Consider the following 27,598-nt stretch of genomic DNA (forward strand, 5'->3'; position numbering starts at 1 on the left):
TTGTATGTGTGCATGCGTACGCCTGCGTGTGTATGTGCATATGAGCCCGTGTTTGTGTGTGAGTGCATGTGTGCGTCATCGTGCGCGTGCGTTTATGTATGTGTGCGCCATCGTTTGCGTGCGTTTCTGTACGTGTGTGTTCGCGCCTGTGTGTGCGTGCGCGCGCGTATGACTGTGTGTGCACGTGTGCATGTATGCGCCTACGTGTGCGCGCGCTTCTGCATGCCTGTATTGGCGCGTGTATGTGCGTGTGCGGACATACAGATGCGCCGATGTGTGTGTGTATGCGTGCGTGCTCTTGAGTGTATTCGCGCGTGTGTATGTGCGTGCGTGCATGTCTGTATCGCTTGCGTATGCGCGTGTTTGTATGTGCATGCTTGTCTGTACCGTGTGCGTATGCGCGTGGGTATCTGTGTCACGTGCGTACGCACGAGAGCATGTATGTGCGTGCGTGCGTGTCCGTATCGCGTTTGTATGCGCGTGTATTTTCAATATTATTACATGTCTTTACAGTTTCTGCAGAAGCTGCAGCATCGCCATCCATCTGGCGTGCTTTGCTTTGGTTCAAATCCATGCCTGATGCGTTCGGCCAATGGCAGAGGCGCACCACACTGTCAGCCTGTTATAGCATTTTTTATAAGAAAATCACGAGTCTTTGATGATGGTTACTCTTCGTGAACGCAGTCTAACTCAAAGTTGGAACGCGAAAGTGCCAAACGCCGGATGACGATCAAGCCAGATTACGATTCACGTATGGTTTGCACCCTTCAAAGAGCTTGCATCCAACGAATGCAAGCTCTTTGTAGGATATAAAGAGAAAGAATAGAGCACAGCTGAGATCGTAGATATAAATCGTTTTGTATTTTTTATTTCTGCGAAGAGTTTCAAAATTCCTTTAATTATGAGTTGTCGAAACTGAGCTAGAAATTTAAATACACTGACACAGTTACTTGTTGCCACGTCATAATAACTGCTAGTTTGCCTGAAGGACGCAAGACTTCCTCACGTACACTTTCAAGTATCATATTAATAGGTAGTGCGCTGTCCTATTGCGCGAGCGTTGAATACCGCTGTGAACACAAACACGATGTCGGACAGTCCTTACTTTAGCGGACATGCGGCCATGACGACTGGTGTAGCATTTTTTTCGTAGAAGCGATTCTGGCAAGGACAACATATAAAAGCAAACAATATTGAATTTGTTAGAAATTACATATTCGTTCAGACGTATGACATGTGCTATCACGCCCGCTGATGTATAAAGAATTTTCGCGACAGGGTAGAGGAAAAAGAAAACACAATTGTGGCATGTACCATATTTTTTATTCGTACAAATTCCGTCAAGGCATTTTGCCCGAACACAGCCCCAGGGCACACCGAGCACTGTATCGTGATATCCTTCAGTACGCAGAAGGAAAAAAGCGCGCGCTATACGATGGGAGCAATAATTTTGCGTAATGACGCCTGAAAATAACAGAAAGGGTAACAAATATAACTAGTGAAGTCAATGTAATCAAGAGCGTCCGCTGAACACCTTCCCGCCTGTGTTTTGAAACACTCATCTACTCTAAGCTCTTCGATCACTTCAGCGAGTTGTACACAGCGCCGCACTACGATAGCAAATGCACCACACTTGTGAAGTATTGGCGTGGGTTGTCTACGAAGTGCAGTGACCAGTTTTGACAAGAGGGGGTGCTGTCATTGACTTTTCCGAGTGAAATTCAATTTTAAAGCAAAATGACACGTTGAATGGAGGAACGTTCTAGAACAGAGAGGTCAAAGTATGATTTGGTTTGAGCTAACTATGTCTGAAATTATTTTGAAACAACAGTTCCTTTGAGTCGGTACGCTGACTCACCGTGTTAACTCGCATTTAAATTTGATGTGTCTTCCTTCGATGCTTCACGAACATTTGGCCATTTCCATAGGTATCTAACGTCTTTAAAGCTAATGCAAAAGGTTAAGCGAGTATTACTAGTTATGCGTGCAAAAATGAACTTGGGTCACTGTACATGAACGGTTGGGCACGTTGTCATTTTCTAAGTTCCAAGGCCGCAGTCAGAAATGTTGCCAGAGGGCGAATCTCGCCGAAAGCACAAACGACCTTTGTCAGTTTTCGAGACCAAAGAGAAATTGAAATTATTTGGATGCCTGCAGACTGCTCTCCACCAGACAACGAAGCGGCTTACACCAGGGCTCGAGGACTCAATGGACGCGTGATATTCAACGGTGAAGTGTTTCATTACATTCCTATTTTAATCAATCTATCAAGAAAAAAAAAACTTTCGTACTGATGTCGCATAGCTTTTCTCATAAAGATATCTACCGTATGTATTGACCGTTCAGCGCTTGTAAAATGTGCTAAAGAAGGCCGTTACCATTGATAACGAAGGCTATAAAAATAACAAAATCTCGGCTTTGCAAACGGAATCTCAAATTGCATGAAAAGTTTCATGCGCGACATAAGCAAATCGAAAAGCTAAATTGCTTCACAACGCTGTAATCCTAAGGCTTAGTGAGATCATGTGCACAGAGTGAAGGGTAATTGAGGGATTAGTATTTTTGCGCCATCAACATCGGCTTCTTATTCAGCGGAATAGAACCATACTGGAAAATACATGTAAATTTTCGCTTGAAAGCCACGTTTTCCGATTAGTGCTGTACCGCAGTTGTGGGAACGTGTGTTTATGAACTCAGCCATGACTCTCTATCCAATAAGTAATCTCACTCGCGCGTAGCCATGCCAGCTCTGACTCGGAGTGTTCATAGGGCGCCCATAAAAACTCAGCTGCGACGCCCCAAGGACAGTTTCTTTCTCTCAGTAGCCAGTAAGGCACGCCCCATAAATAATGCAGCAGAATACGCAGACTTTACAAATCGAATTGTAGACCAAATAAATTTTCTGCGGCACGCTTTCAAGTTACCACTGCTGAAGGATGCGTAAGAATCAATATGGGCAGCCTAAAGATCGGGCGCCGGGCACCGTAAAGCATCATGCTTGTTTCAAGAATCGAATGAACACTTGTTTCACGATCATATGTTGCCTGAACACGCGAATTTTTATCTCATCCTGTGTTCACATTTAACACCCTCTCATTATGCAAGAGACGTTTGCGATAGCAATAAAGTGTCATCGTATCAGTGCAAATCGAGACTCATCCTTGTACAGCCTCACTTGCCGATTTTGAAAGTGCAGCTGGACCTTCATGAGTCGCATCCCTATTGGACGCTCAGGGAATGCTATATTTCTTAAGCGCTTGTATATTGCACAAGATTGAAATAAATATTTTATATATAACGTTTTAATTGTCCGCTTGTTGTACCTTTCGACTGTGCATGCGAACCTGTCTCGTGGCTAAATAAACGAAATACTAATGTCGGTAACGCTGAATTTGCGCCACAACTTTGTTCATGCAGAAAAGATTGCAGTTTCCTTCGATGGCTGGTCACTTGTGGCCCTAGCATTTTTCAAGCAAGTCACGTGCCAGCGCTCACAAACGGGCTGTGGAGCTACAGCCTTTCTCGCCTCTGGTCAGGTTGATGGGTTTTCAAAAAACCGAAAGTACGAATGGAACTTGTCTCTGAAGTCACCACCTCCCCTATTCTAGCCGCTACGAGTATTTCTCGAGTCCCTCTCGCAGCGCCTTGACTACACGGGCGGCCACTTCGGTCAGACTCTCGCCGCCTCTCTGCTGAGAAAGAAGGTCTCTCCTCCTGCGCCTGCCGGCCACTGGCACCCCTGCAGCGGCGGCTCCGGGTAGAACTCCAGGCACCAGACCGTGTCCGTAGAGACCGAAGTGGTGGAACTTGAACCACAGCGGCAACACGAGCCACATGACCGAAAAGAGTACGAACAGCGGCAGTGAGGCCACTGCCAAAAGTCCAAGCGGTTCCACCAGGCCCACGCCTGGAAAGTACTCCAGCTCCCGACCTCTTCGCGAAAGGTGCGGGTAAGGGTGCACCGGCCGACCCGCGTGGGCAGTCTCCGAGAAAAGCAGCGCCACCGTCAAGGTGGTCACTAGGAGTGAGGAGGCCAGCCGGAGACCGTACCATGTCCGGGAACTGTGGGCTTTCATACTGCACGATAAAAATATAAGCGGATGCTGTGTGATACGCGGCCATGGCATCTACGTCCTGGATTTCAGGCAGTGTTTGGCTCACGAAGCTGTTATTATGATATTGCGAGGGGTTAAAAATATCTTACTCGGTAGCAGGTACTTTAAAGTCGGTAACTAAGAAGCAGCGCCTATTAGCATAACATTCAAAGTGGTATATTCAGAAGCAAGAGTAGGGAAACACAGGATGTCGTTATTCGTTCCACGCTCAAAAATTTTACTTTCGTGTTATACCGATTCCTATGAAGGCGGGATCAACCAAGCTTTTACAGCGTAAGCTGTTATGAGATCATTTCAACGGCCGTTTTTGGCGCCGTAGTTGTCCGCCGCCGCCGCCGCCGGTGTCCGTAACCACTATGGCCCGAAATAGAAAAAAAAAACGAAATCAGGAAAGAAATTTCCACTATGGAACGGTGTTTGAACCTATGCTCTCTGGGTTGGAGCCCAGTGTTCTACCTCAGAGCCATTTTTTTTCTTTCATGGTATTTATTACAAATGTGTGTAATTAGCATACATAGTCAACAAAATACTCAAGGCGGCCTCTACCAGCGTACAAGCGTTACACAGAAGTCCTAAAAGGGTATTAAAGCTATACATTTCATGAAGAGTGGATACCAGTCCGTATGAAACTCTAATTATTGATAAAAGTATTTTAGCTGAAGAGCCATTTGAATGAAATGCAATGCCAGTACATAAAACTTCTTTGCAAGAAGACCCTATACAGGCTTCATGTCATATCGTTCATGTCGTTCATTCATATCGTTCAAGAGTATTTACTTTATGCAAGAATGTGTGTCCAGCCCACAATAACGAAAAAATAAGTGTATCTAGCCCAGTGGTTAAGACACCTGTTTTCTGAGCGTGGTTGTCCGGATTCAAACAGCCCTGCCATGAACATTTACTTTGTTTCATTCCTCTTCATTCTGCTGGCGTTTTTTTCGAATTCATTAGTTTCTTCCGACAATCAATAGAGGGCACAGTAGGCTCCATTTATTGCATCAAAATACACCGATGCTCCCTCTGTGGCCCTGGGCTTTTACAGCGAAAGCTGTAATGCAGGCCTGGCGTTACAGCCTGGTTGCAGAATTGGCGTTGTGTGACGCCTGGTTGTTATTTTACTCTTCTACCACACTATATTAGATATGTTAATGTGGTTCCTTCCCGATATGAAGCCCGTATAGGGTGTTTTTGGAAAGCAGTTTCAAGCACCGGCATGGCTCTGATGCAGCATATTGGGCTCCCACGCAGAGGGCCCAGGTTTGACCCTCGTTCCATCCTAGATATTTTTTTCATATTTTGCGCGATAGTGGTTACGGACACCGCCGGTGGCGGCGGCGGACAACTACGGCGCCAAAAACGGCCCTTGTTGTGATCTCATAACAGCTTTCTCTTTAAAAACCAATTACTCATGCGTTTCATTCTGCAGTCGCGCATTACTGTGTTTAGTTTACAGAAATGATTGCGTTTCTGCACCCTTGTACACCAGGTTTATATTTAAAAGGACTTGTTTTCCAGTGTTTTCGTCGGCCGTCTTTCATCTGTTAGAGTCTATGCGTTTTACGAATTCATAAGTACGTCTGTTTGCGTGCGTTTCCCAACTTTCCCTCTTCCGTCTTATTACTTTCCTTCTTTCTGTCCTCCCTCCCCCACTACATAGTGCAAGGTACCCAACGGGTGCTGACCCTCCAGTTTACCTCTTACCTCACTGCCTTCAACATGTATTTTATATAAAAATCTCTCTTTCTGCATTCTTGTCGGTCCCTTTTTCAATTTTATATCTGCACGATAGCGCCTTAGTGGAACAAGTCTACGTGACCACGAATACTGAATCATAACGCCTGGAGAAAGCAGTTGAAATGAGATACAGATTCAGAACTTTCGAGAGACGCAACCAACAGAAGTGAGCAACGAAGACTCGAGGATTGTTTACTCGAGCGGCAACTTCCCCGTCACGCGTTACGCACATGTCGTGCTCACGCGATGGCAACGCTAGTGAACCTGCCTTCTCAAACATGTTACATATTCAAGAGCGTACGAAGAAGGAAAAGGAAAGAAAAGAAACCACCACACTCTCTCCGCCGCTTGCACGCATGCCAGTCAAGTCACCGTCTGTTACGCGACGGCCAACGTACGATGGTGGCTGGCGATGCGACGAAGCTCACGCATGGATGACGCCGACGCCATTGTCATGCAGAGCGCTGACCCTTGGAGTGCGACCCTCGCTGCCACAAGTGCCGATACTGGGTCGCCGTTTCACTACGTATCAAGGTCAATGTCACGCGTGTTCCCATTGCGGTTACGCGACGGTATAACCACACGCCCCTTGCTACGACAGTGGCTTCTGGCTATTATCGCTAGCGCACAGCTTGACCTTTGTCCAATGTGTACACACTCTGACTGAGCGGACGCTACTCATTTTAAACATGAAGCATCAATGCCCTATTATTATCACCATGGAAGTCCACTTTGCGAAACACAGAAGATATTTTTCTTCTTCCCTTTGCATTTCAGGCGTCCAAAGCAACTAACTGGCTCCGCATAGTTCACCGCGGCGATAGCGGTAATGCAAAGAACTGTCACCACATACAGATCATGAACTTGTCGTCAGTACAACGTGTGGGGTACAGTTAGCATGTGAAGGTATCAATGTCCGACTATGTAGCTATACAACGTAAAAGCTATTGGCACCTACTCAGACTAGGAGATTGGCAGAGAACCACATGGCTTTCTACAAATCAAGAAAATATAGAATATAAATCTGATTTAGATAAGCATAAATGCAACCGTGAGAAGTCATAAAAATTTTGAACACAGCAAGATGCTGAAGGGCCACAAGAGAAAGGAAGTCTGCTTTTCACAGCAATAAAACAAATACTCGCCATGGGCTTCCGTGTAGAACTTACTACGTTGCTTAGTACCAAATTTACTTTTATCAGGTCTCTGATGGCTTACAGCAATGTAAAATTTCCGGCTCAGTGCGCGATAAAATTAACATTTTTCTAGAAACCAACGTCATTAACCTGGTCAATATCGTCATTGCGGTAAGTCAAAGTAGTTTTATGTTAGGTATTCACGGCGATACCATCGACTTTATTTAATAAATAGACAATGAAGAAAACTTAAAATGCCGTTAAAGTGACAAAAGCCGTCAAAAATTGCACTAATTTGTGCTGTAGTAAACTGAGCATAATAAAATTAGGATTTATTGTTCGTGGTGCATATAAGCCTATTTTCTCTTTTATAATAGCCGACGAGAAATTTTCGCACCTGTTTACATGGGCGTTACTTTTGTTTAATAGTTGCGCCTCATGTGTCGTCTTTCATTGGAAAAGTAAAATTTCATTATAAAGCCCGACGGGAAATGTCCTCTTTGCAAGTGTACATTCCCTAATTGTAGTAACAAGCTAGGTAATTTGAAATGTACATCTTACCTGTCCGCATAGGCGAGTGCACTGGGAGGGGGGGCAGGGGGGGGCGGCCGCCCCCCGTAGTCACCTAAGAGGGGGAGCGCAAATTCTGCCGATGCTTTGACATAATAGGGACGGGGGGCGCTGCGATGAACCTTTGCCCTCGCCTCCCCCCCCCTGAGTGGGAACCCTCAGCACGCCTATGCCTGTCTGAGCACAACGTTGTGCATTTCTTGTTGAATATGCCGTGCGCCATTATTAAGACATTAATGCTTCACAGCAATTGCGCTTAGTACAAGTGCAATAGCATGTGCAAGCTTACTTGGTAAATAATACCACCGCATGTTCTGAAGCCAAACTTCCTATCTGTATTTCCTTCAGAAATACTTCGGTGCTTAGTAGCGACTTTCACTCCATGAAATCATAGGTTACTGTGAAATCTTTTTTTTTTTTTTACATGAACGCAGCACCTCCTATAACAGTGCCATTGTATCACAGAACAATGTCAAATGGGTCAAAAGTATGGTTCTTCATAAGTCATACCAGGGCTCTTTTAGCGGTAAGTTTATTAATTTCAGTAGAGCAAAGGAAATGTCTTGGACACATATCATAAACATTATTGACTTGCGCATATCATTTTGCCACGCTCGAGACATCATACACAAAAGGCGCCAAGGAGTTCGTGATCAAACATTTTTGTGCCACTTCTGTGGAAATTGGCTTGGGTGGTTCTTGTTTATTATAGTAAATATGCCAAATGGAAAATCAGCAGAACTTCTTGTTTTGAGGCAAGTGGACTTCATATTCAGCACATAAACCTTATTTAATTGATACGCTCATTTTCATATCTGTAAATCCTGGAAGCTCAGAAGGATGTTCATACCTTCTACGCCACGTTATGTTGTGATGGTTATAGAAGGAGGGCGATCGCTACGTAGCGACTCTTTCGCGGATATTGTGAAGTATCGGAACACCCGGAGATGTAGCCATCACAGTACGCGTTTTTATAAAAAAATTTTCACAACGCAGCTGCTATCAGTGTACGACTGCGCCTGTAGTACACTGTACGAGGTTTCTTTATTGTCACCTCAATTTTTCTTGCCTTCGGCTCTTCTCTTTTATACCCTCATCCCCGGCATACTAGCAAACCTGAGCTAACTCTTCTTAACTTAATTGCTTGTCTGCGCGTAATTTTTCATCGCTTGCGCAGTATGACATAGTGTAATAAAGATCTGGCTACTCGAAGCTTCAAGGATAACTAGCGTGTGAGCATATATTGTGGAAAAGAAAAAAACGCATGATATTTACGTAAACTTGACCCGGGAGTACACGAATTGCTCTGAGGCACCAATGATGGTAACGACAGTTACAGCTGCCCGTGGAGACGTGACGTGAGTTAGCTCAAGAAGCTTCCAAATAGCATATATAGAGCTAATCAAAAATTCACGCTTATCTCTGTTGTGAGATAGGGCCCACTAATCGTGCGTGTAGAGCTTAAAAAAGTGTTAAGTCAGAGCGTATCTGCTGTAAAGCAGAAATAAAAGAAAAAAGATGTGACAGGATAACGAAGCATCAAGTGGTTCCTTGTTTAGCCTTCATGAGGTCGCTGTTTTGTTTAGATGGTTAGTATGGGTGCGGTTATCGCATCAATGAGTTTATTTCATCGAACCGACAAAGCCTGCATTTACACCTCAGTGAAGAATAGCGCTATGGTAGATGGGATGGACCCTTCGGGCAATAAACGGAAAGCCTGCTGAATAGGCAGACGTCGCCGACCGTTAAAATACAGCGCAGAGCGAGTGATCACTTCGCTAATTCCTGACACTGATGCCATAATAAAATAGGTTATTCCCCAACTTTCATTTCATTTCTTTTTTCGTCCACAACCACTTCACGACTAAAAGAAGGACAGCGATTGTTGGAAGTAATCGGCCCGTGCGCTCAATATCGTCAATGAAGACTTGCTCGCATGTAGTAAGGGATGCCGTAAAAGCGATGTTGAAATGTAGTATATGGCAGCGACCTACTGTTTCCCATTCTCTATAATTCAGCTATATAAACTTATGAAGATAAAGTCTGCGAGCGGAGGAGTGCTCCCCAACTTAAAGCACGTTGTCATTTCAATGACCGTGCTACGGATAATCGCAGGAATAACTGACCAGGTAGTTGGAAGTTCCGGTAATCTAATGATAATTGAGAAATTACCCGAATTTACGGTAACATGGAAGCGCTACTCCAGCACTTCCAAGCGTTCTTAATTGATCACCGCATTGTACAGGGTTTCACGCTCGATGATGGACGCGTCAGCAGCGTGTTTTGATGCGCCTCCATGAAATTGCGTGAAGCCCTGTACAGTGAACGAACACAGCCGTGTATCAGTGAAAGAACGCTTGGAAGTGCTTCAGCAGCGGCGCGCGAGCGAGCCTCTATTTCATATTTGTCGCGTTTCGCGCGCGTTTGTTTTTCTCGGAAACAGACATACAGGGAGATTTCAGCAAAAAATAAATGGTTGATTCTGGGGTTATTGGACGCGATGTACAGGATAAAATATTATTTTACCGATTCGAACAAGAATAAAAAGTTTGGCTACTTAAAGTTAATTAATTAGCGCTTAGTCATGAAAAAAATACAGGTTGTATGTAGACACGACCACCACTAAGATACAACATGTAAAACTTTCCTGCTGCGCATGGCCTTGTATAAAATCATATATATATATATATATACACGCCTCACAACCGAGCTTGAAGAAGGCATGATGAAATTTGCTGCATCTTCTGGTGGGCCTTCACATTAGCAGGTAATCAACATCTATATAGGGGCGACCACTTAATTTAGTAACAAAAGGTGCACCAACTACAGGCAACCCTAACTGTTTTACTGGCTAAGGCATTACAAGAAATGATGACCGATTCTTTCGCGATCAATGAGGTAAAGTAGCGCGTCAAGCATCTCAATATGCAGGGAAGGGACTCACAGAAAAAGTAGGCCTCGTAATCCTCAACATGTTGGAGTGATTCAATACCGAATTATTTGCACAGGGAGATTTAATTGCCTCCGCGATTATATCTGCATTTTTTGCCGCCACCGTACATGGTAAAAAAGCCGTGTATACAAATCTTCATGCTGTTGATTAAGGCGGTACACCCGCCAAGACATCGTTCCTTTCGCAGAGCACACATCAGTGGGCACCACCATGCTGCAAATAATTTTAGAGCTAGTTCGCCAATGGCTTATTTTTACTGTCCGCGTTATGTTTATAGCAGCAACATTATATGTCACGAAGTACATATACATCACTTGATGTCCTTTCGCGGAAAATCACTTTCCTTATTTGCGAATTGAGCATTGTATCCTATACGAAAGAACACCTCAAGGTAAAGACAAAAAGTGGCGTGAATTTGAAGTCAACCACGTGGAGTGGTTAGTTGAATGGGGAAAGGGTGCTGTGTATCTTATAACCTTGTCTTGCGGAACGTGCTATTTTGGCCAAACCGGGAGGTGTTTCAATAGCCGTTTAATTGATCACAGGGCATCTCTGAAGGCTCAGCCTTCGTCGAATTTGTGTTTGCATTTACAGCTTGCAAATGTTACCAGTTGCTGCGTCAACAAAAGTGCTGTCCCGGCATAAATGTAGGACAGCGCGAGAAGTAGTTCAGGCGTTTTTGTTTTATTCACAAGTATAACAATATGTTCATTGCCAGGCCATGGGTTGCGCTGCGCAAACTAGAGATGGATTATCTAACTGCCTACCTCTAATCGTTCATGTGGTTTTCGTATCCGCTCCTTATATTTCTGTACATTCAATAAACTACCCGTTGCTATGGAAAAACAGCCATTTGGGCTAGTAGGTAGCGGTTCATATCTTAAAGCACAAAGGCGCACTGCGGGAACAAAGACTGCGCTTTGTGTCGTCGCTTCCTCCCTTCTTATGTCCTTGTTACCGCAATGCACCTTTTTGCATTAAGATATGTACCAGTTGCCTAGTCTGCTGTTGAGCGTGTGTCTTACTTGTCCAAGTTTTTCGCGCAGTGCTTCGTAGTCTGCGAACCTTCCATGTTAATTTAGAATCTTCCGATAAGCTTGAGCGCGCAACGCGAACAGTCGAGTTTATTCTGGAACTAACCCGGTCAGGAATAGTAATGGTGGAACCTTTGATGCTACAGGTATAAAATGCCAACACGGCTTACTACTGACCACATTACACGACTGCCAACGACTGTTCTCGCCGCTGTCAGTGTGCTGTCTGAATTGCTTCTACTTTGAATTTTCATTTACCGGGCACAAGTTCGCCCCATTAAAGAGTGCACAAATTCGCCCCTCCGTCACGGTCAGGCTGTGTGACAATAGGCTAAAAAATAAACCTCTCTCCGCTTCTAAGTCATTACAGGACAGTATACGTTGGCGGTTATGTTTATGCGCTGTGCTTGGAGATTATTGGGGCGCCTCACTAGAACAGTTTTTACGGAGCTCGGCTGCTGACCCGAAAGTCGCGGGTTCGGTCCCGGCCGCGGCTGTTTCATTTCAATGAGGGCGAAATGCTAGAGGTTCGTGTACTGTGCGATGCCAGTGCACGTCACAAACACCAGATGGTCGAAATTTCCGGAACCCTCCACTACGGAGTGCCTCATAATCATATCGGCGTTTCGGCACGTAAAACCCCAGATGTTATTATTTGCTCATTTTTGAAGAAAATAAGATATTTAGCGCGATCTTCTCTATTGTTTTCACTTATTTACTGTTCTGCTAGGGACAAGATAGGTGCCGTAGTAGGGTGGGATTGCCAACAATACATGCCAAAATAAAAATGTAAAAAAACGAAGCCTGAAGACGATACATGAATAGTAATACAAGAATGCAAGTACAAAGCGTGCAAAGGAATAAAAATGAAGCACGAAGTAAACAATAATAAAATCAAAGAAATAGCAAGAAAAAATTCTGCGGATGTTTTCCTCAATGAACGCCTTAATTTTATGCACGTTGTGCACAACAGCCGGTGCACTATCAAGGTCGCTCCACTGGACTTCCAAGCAAGGACAAAGAGAGTATTTGAAAACGCTGTTTTTTGCTTGGCAAAAGAGCAAAATTAACGGGATTTCTTCTTGTATTGCGACCAACGCTCACATTTACACCATGACAGTAAATTTCAACTTTAATTTAAATGCAAAGCGATTATTTGCGCAGCCAAGGAAGTTGTTTCCCCTCATGGTTTTATCTGTACCAACAATACAGTTTTTCTCTGGTCTTTTGCGACTACAAACAACTGAAATGTAATTGAAACGCTTAAGTTACATGCTTCCTGCGCAAATTTCTGCAATAATATGCTTATTTAACGACCCGTGGCGATAGCAGCAGCATATAATTTGCTAATTTTCAAGCATTTTAAGCAGGCTATGGGCGAATGTAAGGTTGACTGTCTTTAGTAAAAAATGTTGCCTGCTCGTAGTGCGCCAGACAAAGTAGATTTATGAACTGCGCGGGTCTATATATTCGTGTTGCACTATACGGAGTGTGCGCGTTACTTTCGCTTCAGGTTAACTGCGGTCTTTCAAGGTGCGACAGCATATCCTGAACTCGGCACGTTCTGGGATTGAGCTGGTTGGGGTCAGATGATGATGATGATGTTCCTCTTCACATGGCTCATACCCACTCTGGGGGATTGGCCAAGAATTGTAGATATGAAGATTTAAAACTACTAAGTTAACACAAAAGACAGGCACGCCTAAAAAGAACTAGTGCAATAATTATTTCTACATTCAGCCCAGACTTCTCATCCTAACTAGAAATTAGAATAATGAAATTACTGTGGTACCGAACGTTTTCTTTTTTATTGATTTTTTTTTCTTATTGATTCATTGCTATTATCGGAACAGGTTTGCATTTAAGAACTTGAAAACACATTCGTTTTGTTTCCTGAAGGAAAGCAATTACGGCATCAAAAACATTCCTGTGGCTGACGCCCAAATCTGAAGCACCGAAGGTGAGAATAGCGTCTATTGTTAAAATTATCCCCAGCTTAGCACAATGAGTTTCAAGAAGCCTTTTTCTTTGTAATATATAGCGGCGACACGATAAAAAGTAATGCTCTATCGATTCGATTTCTGAACAAAAGTGACAGAGGGGAGATATCACCAGACCAGCCCTGTGTGCATATAGATTCAACGGGGGCACTCGGCATCGTAATCTAGTTAATAATACTTCTAATTGTCTAGTTTGACACCACTGAATTTTCCATGGAAATTTTAGATGTCCAAATTCTGTCCATGAAGTTATTGATTCTATGGCGTCTGCTCGAAGGGAAAATTTCCTATACCTAATCGCAGTTATGCTGGCTACTACAGGGAGGACCGAAATTATTGGACCGTTCAATGCCGCTCTCGCTAGTGTGTCGGCCATTTCATTTATTTCTAATCCACAATGGCCAGGTACCCATAATAATTTCAAAATTTTCAACTGTGGAGGCACTAGCGTAAGGAGCGTTTTTAAGGCAATTGATTTTGATGACATTGTTAGAGATGTCAGTGATCCACTGCTTCGTTTTCTGCCAAAGAAAAGTAGAGAGAGCTACGAGAGACAATACCTACACAAACGCCAACTTCTAGCTGAGATTTATCGGAACAGACGTGATTTTAGTTGCAGAAGGACTGCATCGTAAAGAAATTAAACAAGAAACAGAAAACAAACACTACTAAACCTGCATGATTGACGGTCCAGACAAGGCAGACAATGCATTTACTATTGTGGAAGCCACGCCCGCCAGATAGTTAATTTTTTTAATCCCGGTAGTACTATCGATTACGTGCACACACATCTGTTCCACAGACGTGATTCTGATTGACATGTTGAGCGATTAGAGTACAACATTCGAAGGGGGGCCGGCAACCACAGGCACTGCTATGAACATGTAAATGACCTTGCACAATCTTATACACATCGTAGTCGTGTTCACGAAGCCAGCTATTCAAAGAACGACCGGTTTGCCCTACACACCTCTTCCGACACTTTAAAGGGATTACATATACTGATTTTTCTACGCACGCCACAAACTCCCTATTGTTTTTTTTGTAATTTCTCTATACCTGCACAATAGCATTTCATCTGCGCTTAAAATAACACCTATTTTAATAAACTTAAATAAGAAGTTACCGCTTGTGCAGGTCTCGCCTTTTTATAACGTCAACGTTGATTTATAAATATTCTCTGGTCCTACGGGAAGAAATGTTTCATCTACATCAGAGGTATTTCGACAAATCCTAAGACCTAGGTGCACTTCATATGAGTTCCGTCCCCGTTCCCATAAAGTGAGCATTCCCGTAAGATAGATTACATTTCTTACGATAAAATGCTGAATTGTTGATTAGTCACAGCCCCACAAAGCCGACAATAGGCCGCGATAGCGATTTCCGTCCGTTTGACTATTTCCCTCTCTCATAAGGAACGCAGCCTCAAAGCTTTGATGCGCTAGTCTTTTAAGTATCGAGCACTCATATTATTACCTGAAGGACGTCTTCCTCCAAGGACCGTGTGCGAGAAGACTGGAAGGTGAGAACGCTTATAGTCCAGGCACCACGTAGTCCTTCTTGCTTCGCTCTGAACGCCCGTCTGACCGAAGATCTTCATACACGTTCCATCATCGATGATCTACCGGCATCCCATAGCTCTTATACCTCCAAGGGAAAGGGAAGTGGGCGGGCCCTTCTTCGCCAGGGAAGATGGCGCTTGTTTGTGCGCGTCGCATATGAATGGCTGCCATGCCTGCCGCGTCGATACATACACGGCAACGCGACTACCGCTGACGCGTGTACTGCTGGCTTGGAATGGTCCAGCGGAGCGAGGAACGCCAGCGCATCTCGGCAAGGCAACGTCAATGGCATGGAGCGCGGCGGCGGGCGATAGACACTCACACGCAGCCAAGATCCGGACCTCGCCATGCAAACACGGGGCTATGTGGGACGCCAGACCGCACGCACCGATGCCCGCTTCTCATCTCTGTCAACTACTCATTCCGTAGGTCTTTTGTGAGGTATTGCGCCACATTTGAGAGAGAGAGAGAGGCTCTCCTGAGCACCATAGATACTTAAGGAGAGCCATCCGTATGCAATTCGGAGCCTGTTCCAATTCTTTCCGTCCTCAATTTGCGTCTGAAAGCTGGCGCGGTTGTCACGTGCATATGGTGGAGACTGCCTACCAGAGATGCTCCGTCAATACAATATAGCGAAGCAACGCTGCTGCAAGAGAAGTATCGGATAAAGCGATGGCGCTTTCTTCGTCAGTTTCGTTCGTGCTAGATCCGCCGTATTATACACCTCGACGCGTAAACCGTGAACGGGGATGTCGCTGCATACCATCGACCTCTCTTCTGCTTTTCTCTTTCGTAAGTAGCGTGTGCCACTATTCTTGACGCTTTCCGAAGTACTTCACGTAGACGCCGTGCCGCAAAGTGGAATACTAAGGTGATTCATCCTAATTACAGTCACATCCTAGAAAGCAGTGAATGACACCGAAATAGCGACAGGCCTACCGCATAATTTTGGGCTACATGTGCCACTCTCTTGCACACTTTCATGAAATGACATTACATCATTGCCCCCTACAGCTTACCCCGATGAGAAAGGCGTCGTGTACACCTGTGTGCGTGCCTGCTAATTACAAGAAAGTAAAGGTTGCTTTTGACCACCACAGAGGAAGCTGGCCATTGCCTCAAGGCAGAACAAGTAGGAAATGCTCGATTCCTATAATGGGACTAGCTTTTCCGAATCAAGCTAACAGCGCTTGTTTCAAAGAAGGTGAATGCAAAGATGGAAATCACATTTCTAATACATTCAAGCCAGGGCATCAGTGTGCCAAAAATACTAGCAAATAAAGTATTCGGTCGTTGCTTTAACAACATAGGTTATTGCGGGTGGTTTATCTATCTGTCTTGAGTTTGGCGGTTTTCTTAAAGTTATGAGCGTGGAAGACCACCTTTTCAAATAAGGCACGCGGTCAGCGGGACAAAAAGCGTAACGATATTTATCGCTATCAGCCACCTCATTAACTAAACATGAATAACAACATTTAGAGTGACTTAACTAAGCCGGCATGATTTTATTGAAATGTTAGAGGCACTTGTGCTTCTACACTGTTTCACATGGCAGCATTTTTCTAGCATATTCTTGCTGCGAGATATGCGGCTGCAAATTTCAATTGGCGTTCACGTGATTCGCATGCAAGGGAGTGAGGATCCGTGCAAAGCTGCTATTTTATGCGGCGCGCAATGATTCCCTTTCCTTCATTTCTCCAGCCAGGAGCGAAAAAGGTGCGGTTGTCATCTTTGCCAATGCTAACGCCCCATTAGTCATTTTAAGCGCAGCACGCCACAGCCGTAGAGTGCCTCAATGTCCTCCTCGGTGGGCGAGGAGGACATCAAGGCACTCTAAACTACCGCGATGCACTGTGCCATCTACAGTAGTCGAGTGTACCAGTTATTTAGATAGATAGATAGATAGATAGATAGATAGATAGATAGATAGATAGATAGATAGATAGATAGATAGATAGACAGATAGATAGATAGATAGATAGATAGATAGATAGATAGATAGATAGATAGATAGATAGATAGATAGATAGATAGATACTGTTTATTTCATATTGTACACACTGATAACAAACACTTTACCACGAACTTTACCACGAACTTTACCGCGAAACTTTACCACGAACTGACCGCTGCGCATTGCTTTACTTGGACCTTCGCTTCGCAGACCTTGTGGTTATGTAACTGAAGTTGGGCAAAAATGACGCACTCCCATGCATGGCAAATAGGAGTAATACGTGCAGGGAGAGAGGGGCACGGATTGAAAGAGGTAAAGTACATGCGATATCTCCAGACACTGGAACAGGCAGCAACCTTGCAATCCATGTCGCGTCGCGCGGTTGCACACCGGCATCTGAGCAATGCCGAATTCTCAGGCGACACGGTAACCAGAGAAAACGTCACTGACTTAGATATAGTGCCGCGTGTGTAAGCATGGAATCAGTGAGCCTAATTGATGCAGAACTTTGCTATATATATATATATATATATATATATATATATATATATATATATATATATATATATATATATATATATATATATATATATATATATATACTACTCCCCGCCGCTGCACTAAAAATGAAAAGCTGTGCATAAATAGGCAAGCGGGTATGGGCCTATATTATCCTGTTTTAGCCTAAAACTATAACTAGCCTATAAATGGCCTAGCGGGAATGTGCCACAGAAAGTTGACATGCCACAATACTCACTTACAGTCCACTAAAAATGAAGAATCTGTCTATATTTGGAATGTCCGGCGATGGCTAGCCGACAGAGAGCGCACGACTTTAGTAATCGCCGTCTGGAGAGTAAACTGGAATTGGCGCGTGAACGGCGGCGCGTGAACGGCAACGAAGACGTCGTTCTGGTCCATAATTGTGAGGCAGACAAGAATAAATTAGTTTCACGAGAGATTTTCCTCGCTCTAATTACCATAAATCCTCTCAAAAATGAACCCAGCTTTGCCGATTTACAGCGGTCACGTCACGAGGATTGATTAATCAGCGGGGCTACTGGCATCAAAAAGGAAAAAAAAAACAAGTTTGAAGCCGAGCTCGCGTGTCAAGTACTTTGACTGGCAGGCGCCCAAGGCATGGTTCGGGGCCGCGCACCGCGTTTGCTCTTGCCGAGACGCAGTACTCACGCCGCAACGCCAGCGAGCGGCACGATTCAGCTAGGAGCTGCGACGTAACTTCATAACATTTGACGTAACATAATAATCGACGGAATATTCAATTGAAGTGAAACAAACTGTACGAGAATGCTGCGTGTGCGCCCTTGTTGGCTTTCGAGAGTGGAAATTTCCATGCTCCAGGTGGAACGAAAGAACTTGCACGAAAAAGGATAACCGCCCACGATCATGCCTGTGGGAGGCGCTATATTCAGTTGGCGAAGAGGTAGTGCGACAATCACACTGGCGCTACTGCACTGTTGAAATGTTGCCTGAGTGGCGGCAGTGACTGCTCGCACACGCTGTTCCAGTGAAAACCGCCGGAAACGTCGCACATACGTTTGTGACGACATTCGCGTTTTTGTAGCCGTTTTCCTCAACGCTGCTTTCGCACGCTGCGCACTGACTTTCTGTCATGACCACCGTAGTGCGTACTCAGAGCAAACTCGTGTTCCCGAGAAGCTCGGGTCATCCTGCATAGCGCCCCTGGGCTAAGTGTAGCGGAAAGTCAACTAGATCGACGGGTAAATGTCGCGCAAGGGATTTATGTGCAGCTATACTTCGTTTCATACATCAGGTGCAAATGTGGAAGCTATGCAAGAGGTAGGGTCAGCAAACAGTGCGAGTCCGCGCGTCTTGTGCTTGGACTTCCGTTATCAACGTGTCATCCGTGAGTGGATCCGGCTGTGCGCTACCGGAACTAATCGCGGACGCTTTGATACGGTAGAAAGGTACGCTAATGGATGAAGAACAATCAATATATTGCCAACCGTATACATAGCGGGGTTTGTTTATTCTAATACCCTCGTCACACGGGTAAGCTTAACCGCTGTTATACCCAACTGCAGTTAGCGGACGTAGCCAGAGTTACCGTAAACCAGAGAGAGGCGCTGTCACACGTTTCCAGCGCTTCCAAGCGTTATTTAGTTGATACATGGCTGCGTTCGTGCAACACCGCCATAACACCGCCTTATACATGGCTTCACGCTCGAGTATAGACGCGCCAGCAGCGTGTTTTCATGCGCGTCTATCAAGTAGCATGAAGCCCTTGTTCAATGAACGAACGCAGTCATGTATCAATCTCGTGAAATGCACACAATATTTTTGCAGCACGGACAAACTTGTACATCAAAGCTGGTAATTTATCTTCCCAAATGCGTACCAACGCCTCCGTCGTCGCAACGGTCCAGTTGACACGCTTTTGGCTCGATATTTTGCTAGGAGCCGAGCTGCTCGCGTCCAACATGGGGGCCGCTCTGTTGTCTGTTTACGGCGCTAACAGGGGTTGCCTACCTCCGTTTACGAAAATGGTTGTTAGCAGATTAATTGCCGTTAGGGTTGTCGGGTGACAAGGTACAACAGCCGTTAGACTTAACGGCCGTCGTACTAAACTGTGGTTAGACTACCCGTGTGACAAGGGTATAAGGCAAAAGTAATTTTTGTTGACTAGTCACTTTAAAAGGAAAAAAAGAATCACATTACGGGTGGTAAAATTATTGAAATTTTTCTTGGTTCGAACGCATCTACTGCGAAAATTCTCGCTACTTCCATAGTGTCGCACCTGATGTATGAAGCTGAGTATAGACACGCGCCACTGGGAAGCTTCGGCATTCTGTTGCGCATCTACCAAAATTTTATAGGTCACTATCCTGTTGTTCCAATGAGACTGGCAGGCTACTTCAATGTCGACATATGAAAGCCATGTGACCATTGGCCCATCGACTACATGGGCAATATACTGAACCTGCAACTTGAAACTAAGCAAAAGGTCTACAGGCGCGTTCAAAAACATGGCTTGATATCATGGTTGAGCTGAATTGCCTATGTGATGTGTACAAATGCTATATGCCTACCACTGCAGCTACCACGCGGCTTCAGCCATGGCCGTAGACGTTTGTCGTCGAGATTGAGATGTGCCACTAGGCGTCAGCGTGAGTGCATCCCACTAACCTCCATTAAAAAGTCTGGACGGCGCATCCCCGCTCTGCGAGGCGGGCGCTTGTGAAGCCACCGGAGGGTCTCCTGTTTGTCCCGGAAGCTGGCGTCTTCTGTCCGTCTCAGTCGCGCAATTCAAATATTCTCGGGTGGCAGCTGTTGTTATGATCGTTTTTATTATTTTTTTTTCAAACTCTGCGATTATACCTCACTTTAGATGCCGACGAACGCTACACGAAAGATGACAGACGCCGTGCCGACACCGTCCGAATATGGCGGGGTGCTGCAACGTATAAAATGCGTAAAAAGTAATGAAACTTTGAGGTACTTGCGCGTGAAAGGTCTTCCCTGACGACTTTTCCGGTCGATTCGTACAGTTTACTGCGCTACAGGCAGGTATTTCTTTAAAAAAGAAGAGAAAAGCTTTCTTACGGGACAAAAACGGCGGCTTCCGGTGGCTTCACGCGCGCGTGCTCGATGCGCCATCCAGCTCCTCCTAGTGGAGATCAGTGGTGCATCCACGTCAAGCGGAGCTACACCTGCCTAGTGCCAATATAATTCGTGCAAGCTGTCATACATTGACGTCTAATAAACATTCAACGACTTATGTAAAAAGACGCACCACTTACAGATTCGAAGGCGCGGGATAACTGTCTCTTGTCTTTTCGGCTTAGAACAACACCTTTGTGAATGTACAGTCGAACCCAACTATACCGAACTCGGGTAAATTGAATTATCTTGTACATCAAGATATTTTCGAACACGGCAATGCATAGGAAAATCTACGGCTACATCAAAAGGAAAATACCCGGTGCACTTGATATATGAACACCGGGCAGCGGGAGTCGCCCCAAGTAGTTGGCTTTCGCTCACAAATCATGGCTTTTTGTCACGGAAGGGGAGTTTCCCGCGTGCACTTGGGAGTACGAGTGGTGTGATTAGGGAGATGGCGTGCGGAGCAAGTGGCAACTACCGTATGGTCATCACGTACTTTCCCCGACGATTCCTCGTCACTGCGTCGCCGACCTGTAGTTCGCCGTTTGATTCTCCGCTCCTTTTGTCAGCGCGATGGATGCCGTAAAACAGGAGAAGCTGTTGTTTCTCCTAAAGCTGGCGATAATCATGACAGTCGAAGTTGGGAAAAACAAGCTTGACGTCGCTTGACGTACGGTATCCCAAGAAACGTGCTAAGTGTGGTATTGAAAAACAAAGCCGACATTAGGCGCCCTACGAGTAGGCACAGTTGCCTATGAAGGTTTTGAGGCAGTATTTACATCGACACAGTATTTCGTCGCGTATAACCCGCTCCTGCATATAAGCCCGCAACCTCAACTACAAATCACGGAAAAATACAAAATAAAAAAGTAATAACCGTGTATTGCCGTGAAGGCCTCTTGTTTACATTATCTCGGTACAGTGCGGTGAGGCGAACTTGCGCACCGAAATTCGCATGGCAAATACAATAATTTATTTCGAAGCTGTACATCGAACTGCCCGTTATATTGAACTAATTGCCGTTTTCCTTTTTTTATTTTTTTGAGAGTTCGATATATGAGAGTTCGACTGTATACGGATCAGCCACGCAGCTCTACTTTTTGCGTTTCTCTCTAGTGAACACTGAAACTCTAGTAGAGCCGCCCGTTATCATAAACGCGGCTTGCAAAAATCCGGAACACACACTAGAAGCACATTCATCGTTTGAAAATAAACGAATCTGTCCACATATTAAGAAGGACAGAAGGATACAAAAAGTTGGTCGTAAAGTACAAGCTCTACGTAGCTATAGTTACATCCGGACATCAAGTACAAATATATCCTCGGACGAACAAGGTGTAAAATGGTAGAACGCCAAATATCACTCTGCACCGACGTTGTATCGGATGATATCGCTACACGTGTCGATCAGTCACGTGATCTTTGTGTTTCGCTCTCCTGATCCGCGCATGTATATAAGGCGTGGTGCAATAAACTTATAATCATTCTTCCCGTTACGCTCGGACTGTCGAGATGCGCCGACGACAACAAACGATACATGGTGTCAGAAGTGAAGCAAGGGCCTAAACACGTACAACATGGATTTTGTGAAGCCACCGCCCCCGCTACGTACTAATGGGGATATCAGCAAGAACTGGCAGGGCTTCAAGCAGCGCTTCGAGTTCTTCTTGACAGCGTCGGAGACCAGTGGCAAGCCTCGAACGGAAGCGACAAAGACTGCACTCCTTTTAAGTATCGCAGGTGAGGAAGCCATTGAGATCTTTAACACGTTCGAATACCAGCAAGACGAGGACAGCAAAGACTACAAAACCGTCGTGAAGAAGTTCGATGCATATTTTGCCGGACAGACTAACGAAGTGCACGAACGTTATGTATTTCGCTCAAGGATCCAGACGCCGGGAGAACCCTTCGAGCATTTTGTAAGGGACTTGAAGACTCAGGCAGCGGCGTGTAACTTCGGCAGCCTTAAGGAGTCGATGATCAGAGACCAAATCGTATACGGCACCACAGACAGCAACCTTCGAGAAAAGCTGTTAAGAGATAATAATTTGACTCTGCAAAAGGCAGAGCTGGCATGTAAAGCTGCGGAAGCAGCAGCAGCGCACGAAGAAATCTGGGCGCGCGAACAGAAGCAAGTAGATCCGGTGGGCGTGGCTCCTAATAGCAAAAGTTTCCCACGAGAACACGCCTTTTCGAAGTGTCTGAGATGTGGGCGCGAGCATGCACCACGAAGATGTCCAGCCTTCGGCATGAAGTGCAGGAAGTGCCACAGGCGCAACCATTTCGCCATATGCTGCAAGGCATCCACGGAAGTTCACGAGCTCCTAGACTCCGAAGACAACTTTGACATTTTGGACGTTTCAAATCGAGGCAAAAGTCAGCGCGACTGGACGGTGGAAGCTCAAGTTGAGAACGTGCCAGTGGACCTAAAAGTCGACACGGGAGCACAAGCAAATCTGCTGCCTTGGGGGTGCTACCTCAAGATGCGCCCTAAACCACCGCTGAAGCCAAGTAGCGCCGTGTTACGCTCATACGGAGGAAGTGCAATTCAGCACGTCGGCGTCATACGTACCGAGGTGACGCTCAATGACACAACCTCAGTGCTAGATTTTTTCGTCGTCCAGAAGGGGCGCCAAGCGATCCTCGGACTTCAAGCATGCCAACTCATGGGACTCGTGCCGCGTGTTTACAGCGTATCCAAGAGCAGCCAAGAAGGCATCGTGGACGAATTTCGCCACTTGTTCACCGGAACCGGGTGCGTGCAACGAGTATACAAGATGGTGTTACGTGACGGCGCCGTACCCGTTGTCCAGGCCGCACGGCGTGTTCCAGTGGCCTTACAAGAACCCCTCAAGATGGAATTGGACCGCATGCAGCGGGCAGGAATTATCACGAAAGTGACCGAGCCAACAGACTGGGTGAGTCCTATCGTTATTGTTCGAAAGAAGGACGGAAAAATCCGAGTGTGCATTGATCCACGAAACATAAATGAGTGCATAAAACGAGAACATTACATAATGCCTCGCAGGGAAGACATTGAAGCAGATCTCGCCGGGGCGACAGTTTTCTCGCGGCTGGATGCAAACTCGGGATTTCACCAGATCCCTCTAGATGACGAAACCTCCCGAATTTGTACCTTCACAACACCATTCGGCCGCTACCGGTTTATGCGTTTGCCCTTTGGTATAGCATCTGCGTCAGAGGTCTTCCAGAGGACCTTGAATGAAATTTTTGAAGGGCTTCCGGGAGTAAGAGTGTACGTGGACGACGTCCTTATCTGGGGTGCGTCTATAGAAGAACATAATGAGCGCCTTAGGTCGGCGCTACGAGCAGCCGAACGTGCCGGTCTAACATTCAACCCAGAAAAGTGCACAATAGCGGTCGAAAAGATAGAAATTCTCGGGGACGTGATTGACAAAAACGGCATCAGACCAAGCCCATCCTTGATCAATTGCATGCTACAGATGCCAACGCCGGTGGACAGGCTTGCGGTGCAAAGAATGCTTGGCGTCGCCAACTACTTTGGCAAGTTCTTGGCGTCACTCGCTGAAAGAACAACGCTACTGAGGGGCCTGATCAAAAAGAACCGCATTTTCGAATGGACAAGTAACCACGATCAAGAATGGAAGCAGTTATGCGACAGTTTGAGCAAAGAACCTTTGCTATCTATCTTTGATCCTCAGCTAAGAACTAAAGTGTCGTGCGACGCGTCGCGAAATGGGGTTGGATCAGCCTTGTTGCAATACCACAATGATACGTGGAGGCCGGTCGCGTACGCGTCACGAGCGCTCAGCGAAACAGAGCAACGTTATTCACAAATTGAAAAAGAAACGTTAGCTCTGCTGTACGGCTGCGAAAGATTTCATCACTTCATTTACGGCCGCCAAGTCATAGCAGAGACCGATCATCGGCCCTTGATCACTATTGCTCGAAAACCAATAGGCGATATGCCGCCAAGACTTCAGCGTTTTTTCCTGCGTCTGCTTCGTTATGACCTTGACTTGCAATTCATTCCAGGGAAGCAGCTTGTCCTTGCCGACATGCTCTCGAGAGCCACAAGCAGACAAGCGGACGGAACCGAAAGCGATGACGTAGAAGTCCACGCGGTGAGTGTGGTGTCTTCTTTAGTGAGCGACCGAACATGGAAGCGGTTGGCAGCAGAAACAGAGAGGGACGAACAGCTTAAGGATGTTCTGAAGAGCCTAGAGTCCGGGGAGCATATCAAAGGCCAATGGAAGCCATTTCAAGCAGAACTATCTCAAGTTAAAGGCGTACTTTTGAAAGGCTGTAAGGTGGCAATACCCGCTACCATGAGGCGGGAAATGCTAGATCGCATTCACCAAGGCCACTTAGGCGTGAACAAATGCAAAGCGAGGGCAAGAGAGCTTGTTTTTTGGCCTGGATTGAACCAAGATATCGAAGCGTTGTGCCATAAATGCGCATCATGCAGGAAATACGCATATAAACAGCCGACAGAGCCCCTGAAGATGCGCCCAGCGCCACCCCAGCCTTGGTACCGAGTAGGGGCTGACCTTTTCGAATATGGTGGTAGGGCATACTTGTGCTTTTATGACGCGCTCTCAAACTTTCCCGAGGTGGAGTTGCTTAAAGACACATCTTCGAGAACCGTCATAGAAGCAGCGAGTGCAATCTTCGCCAGGTACGGCATACCAGTTGAACTTTGTACCGATAATGGGCCCCAGTTCACAAGTAATGACTTCGCGGCGTTCTCTCAGCGGTATGATTTTAGACACGTTACTTCAAGCCCGAGATACCCACAGTCAAATGGACTCGCGGAAAAGGGTGTGCAGGTTGTTAAGAGGATTCTAAAAAAATCAACGGACTCGAAACAAGACTTTTGGCTCGGATTACTCGCTTACAGGACGACACCAATGGAGGGCGCCCCGTCACCTGCCGAGGTGTTACAAGGAAGACGACTGCGAACGACGCTGCCGGATGCCCGGGCCGTTCCAGAACTTATGGTCCGAAAGCATCGCCAGAGCAACGCCCCAAGGAGAACACTAGCGCCACTGAACACAGGCGACACCGTTCGAGTTAAGACAAGGTCATGGGCTAACAAAGCACAAGTTCTCGAGCCCTGCAACACTCCCAGGTCGTACCACGTAGTCACAGAGGAAGGAAGAGTGCTCCGCCGCAACCGGCAACACCTACTTCCGACCGGTGAAAGCTTCCGAAGGCGAACGGGTTCCACCAACGGTGAGGACTTCGGCGAACAAGCTGCAGATGGCATAAGGGGACCGGGTTCCCTACATGCACCCAATGCTGCAAGCACCACCACAACTTTGAGAAGGTCAACAAGACGAAGGCGGTCACCACAATGGTTGACCTATGACAGAAACTTTGTGCAGGTGTCGTGATAAGCTTCTAGGTGACGTGCAGTGAACATTGCCTCTACAGTGGACTGTCATATTTGCTAATCTTCTATTAAGAACTTAACTGTTCTATTTTTGTTTTCTCAAACGAAAGAGGATGTATCGGATGATATCGCTACACGTGTCGATCAGTCACGTGATCTTTGTGTTTCGCTCTCCTGATCCGCGCATGTATATAAGGCGTGGTGCAATAAACTTATAATCATTCTTCCCGTTACGCTCGGACTGTCGAGATGCGCCGACGACAACAAACGATACAGACGTGACATTAAACATAGGGTTGGTTTCATGGATGTAGAGTTTGACTGCCATTATGTGTCATTTCAGTTCACACCACAATATGCGACTTCAGTATATAATTCATTCTAATTCCGCTGTATTCAATGCATTTGAAGTTCATACATTGTTCCTAAGTCGCATTGCATAAAATGTTGAACACTACGCAAAAACCAAGAAAATAGTACACGAATTGCTATCGCAAATGCAAAATATTTCAGTTATTGCCGGCTGAGCATAAGTAAACGGGGGGTGCCCGGCAACCAAACGCCTCACTGAATTCCTTGGAAAAGTGGACGCCAATTTTGCACGATCGGGCAGTTCGCGTATTGCCGCAAGTCGTGGCGCAGAACCTAAGGAAGAAGAGCCTGCTTCTAGTCTGAGCCAGATGCTTGTCTTTCTGGTCATCCTCGGCGGAAGCGGGTTGGCCGGCATCAGGCAACGTTGCCGACGGCTGAGCGACCGCAGCCGAGTGAGCAACTTTAAGTGCCCAGCTTGTCGTAAGCACAAGCTCCCCCTCCTTGTCACCGATCTTGTGACGAAGCGCAGATGACGCTGCTTTTTGTAGGCACCGCTGTTGCTGATCAAGGGCCTCTTGAAGATTTTCATTCTTCTTTGTCAAAGCGGCGGCCCATTGCAGGAGCAGCGCGACGCCAGACGAGCCGTAGTAAAGCCTGCGTGCCACGCGACAAAGAAGCGCATGCTAGGGCAGCTTTGGAGTAACGTCGAAAAATGGCAAGCATGACTCTATGGGTACGTCGGTAATCTACCAGTATGTATAAACAGCGCGAACCGGACAGGAACTCAAATGCACAAAACGCACAAAAACGCACAGGCGCGCCTGTATGTATATTAACCAAACGCTTATTCTATATGCAAATGTGCACGTAGCTGAAGAGGTAAAATATATAAAACTACGCCTCGGATGTTTTCAGCGAGCATGCTAATGCATTGTTTGCAGAGAAGTTTTCGAATCACCTTGCTGTATATTCTATTTCGCTCAAAATGGCTTCTTTAAGGTTCCATACCGTAATCATTGCAAAAGACGAGAATTAAGCGCTCCGCAAGGCTTCCCTGTATGAGCAAAAATTTGTACCCGTAATTTACAAAACTATTTGTGGAAGACCTCTGTTTTTTGTGCCTATCGGCTCACCCGTTAAGAGTGATTTTCGTTGTGCCTATGCAGAATGCATTATGCACATTAGATTTACGCCACCTCATTT

At 45.8% G+C, this 27,598-nt stretch overlaps 1 protein-coding gene across 1 annotated transcript; it reads left to right on the top strand.

Annotated features, from left to right (window-relative positions):
* The first annotated feature begins 22,183 nt into the window (after nucleotides 1-22,183).
* Nucleotides 22,184-25,723, top strand: LOC125757618 (uncharacterized). The gene is made up of 3 exons (XM_049413236.1): nucleotides 22,184-23,624; nucleotides 24,724-24,812; nucleotides 25,589-25,723. Exons 1-2 carry the CDS (start codon nucleotides 22,284-22,286, stop codon nucleotides 24,799-24,801), a joined length of 1,419 nt encoding a protein of 472 aa, XP_049269193.1. The 5' UTR covers nucleotides 22,184-22,283; the 3' UTR covers nucleotides 24,802-24,812; nucleotides 25,589-25,723.
* The last annotated feature ends 1,875 nt before the right edge of the window (nucleotides 25,724-27,598 follow it).

This window comes from Rhipicephalus sanguineus, chromosome 3 (genome assembly GCF_013339695.2).
Source record: "Rhipicephalus sanguineus isolate Rsan-2018 chromosome 3, BIME_Rsan_1.4, whole genome shotgun sequence".
Lineage (NCBI taxonomy): Eukaryota > Metazoa > Arthropoda > Arachnida > Ixodida > Ixodidae > Rhipicephalus > Rhipicephalus sanguineus.

Coding starts and splice junctions, on each gene's coding strand:
- LOC125757618 (XM_049413236.1), top strand. CDS start 22,284: ATGGATTTTGTGAAGCCACCGCCCCCGCTACGTACTAATGGGGATATC. Junction 23,625..24,723: donor TGACCGAGCCAACAGACTGG/GTGAGTCCTATC, acceptor AATTCATTCCAG/GGAAGCAGCTTGTCCTTGCC.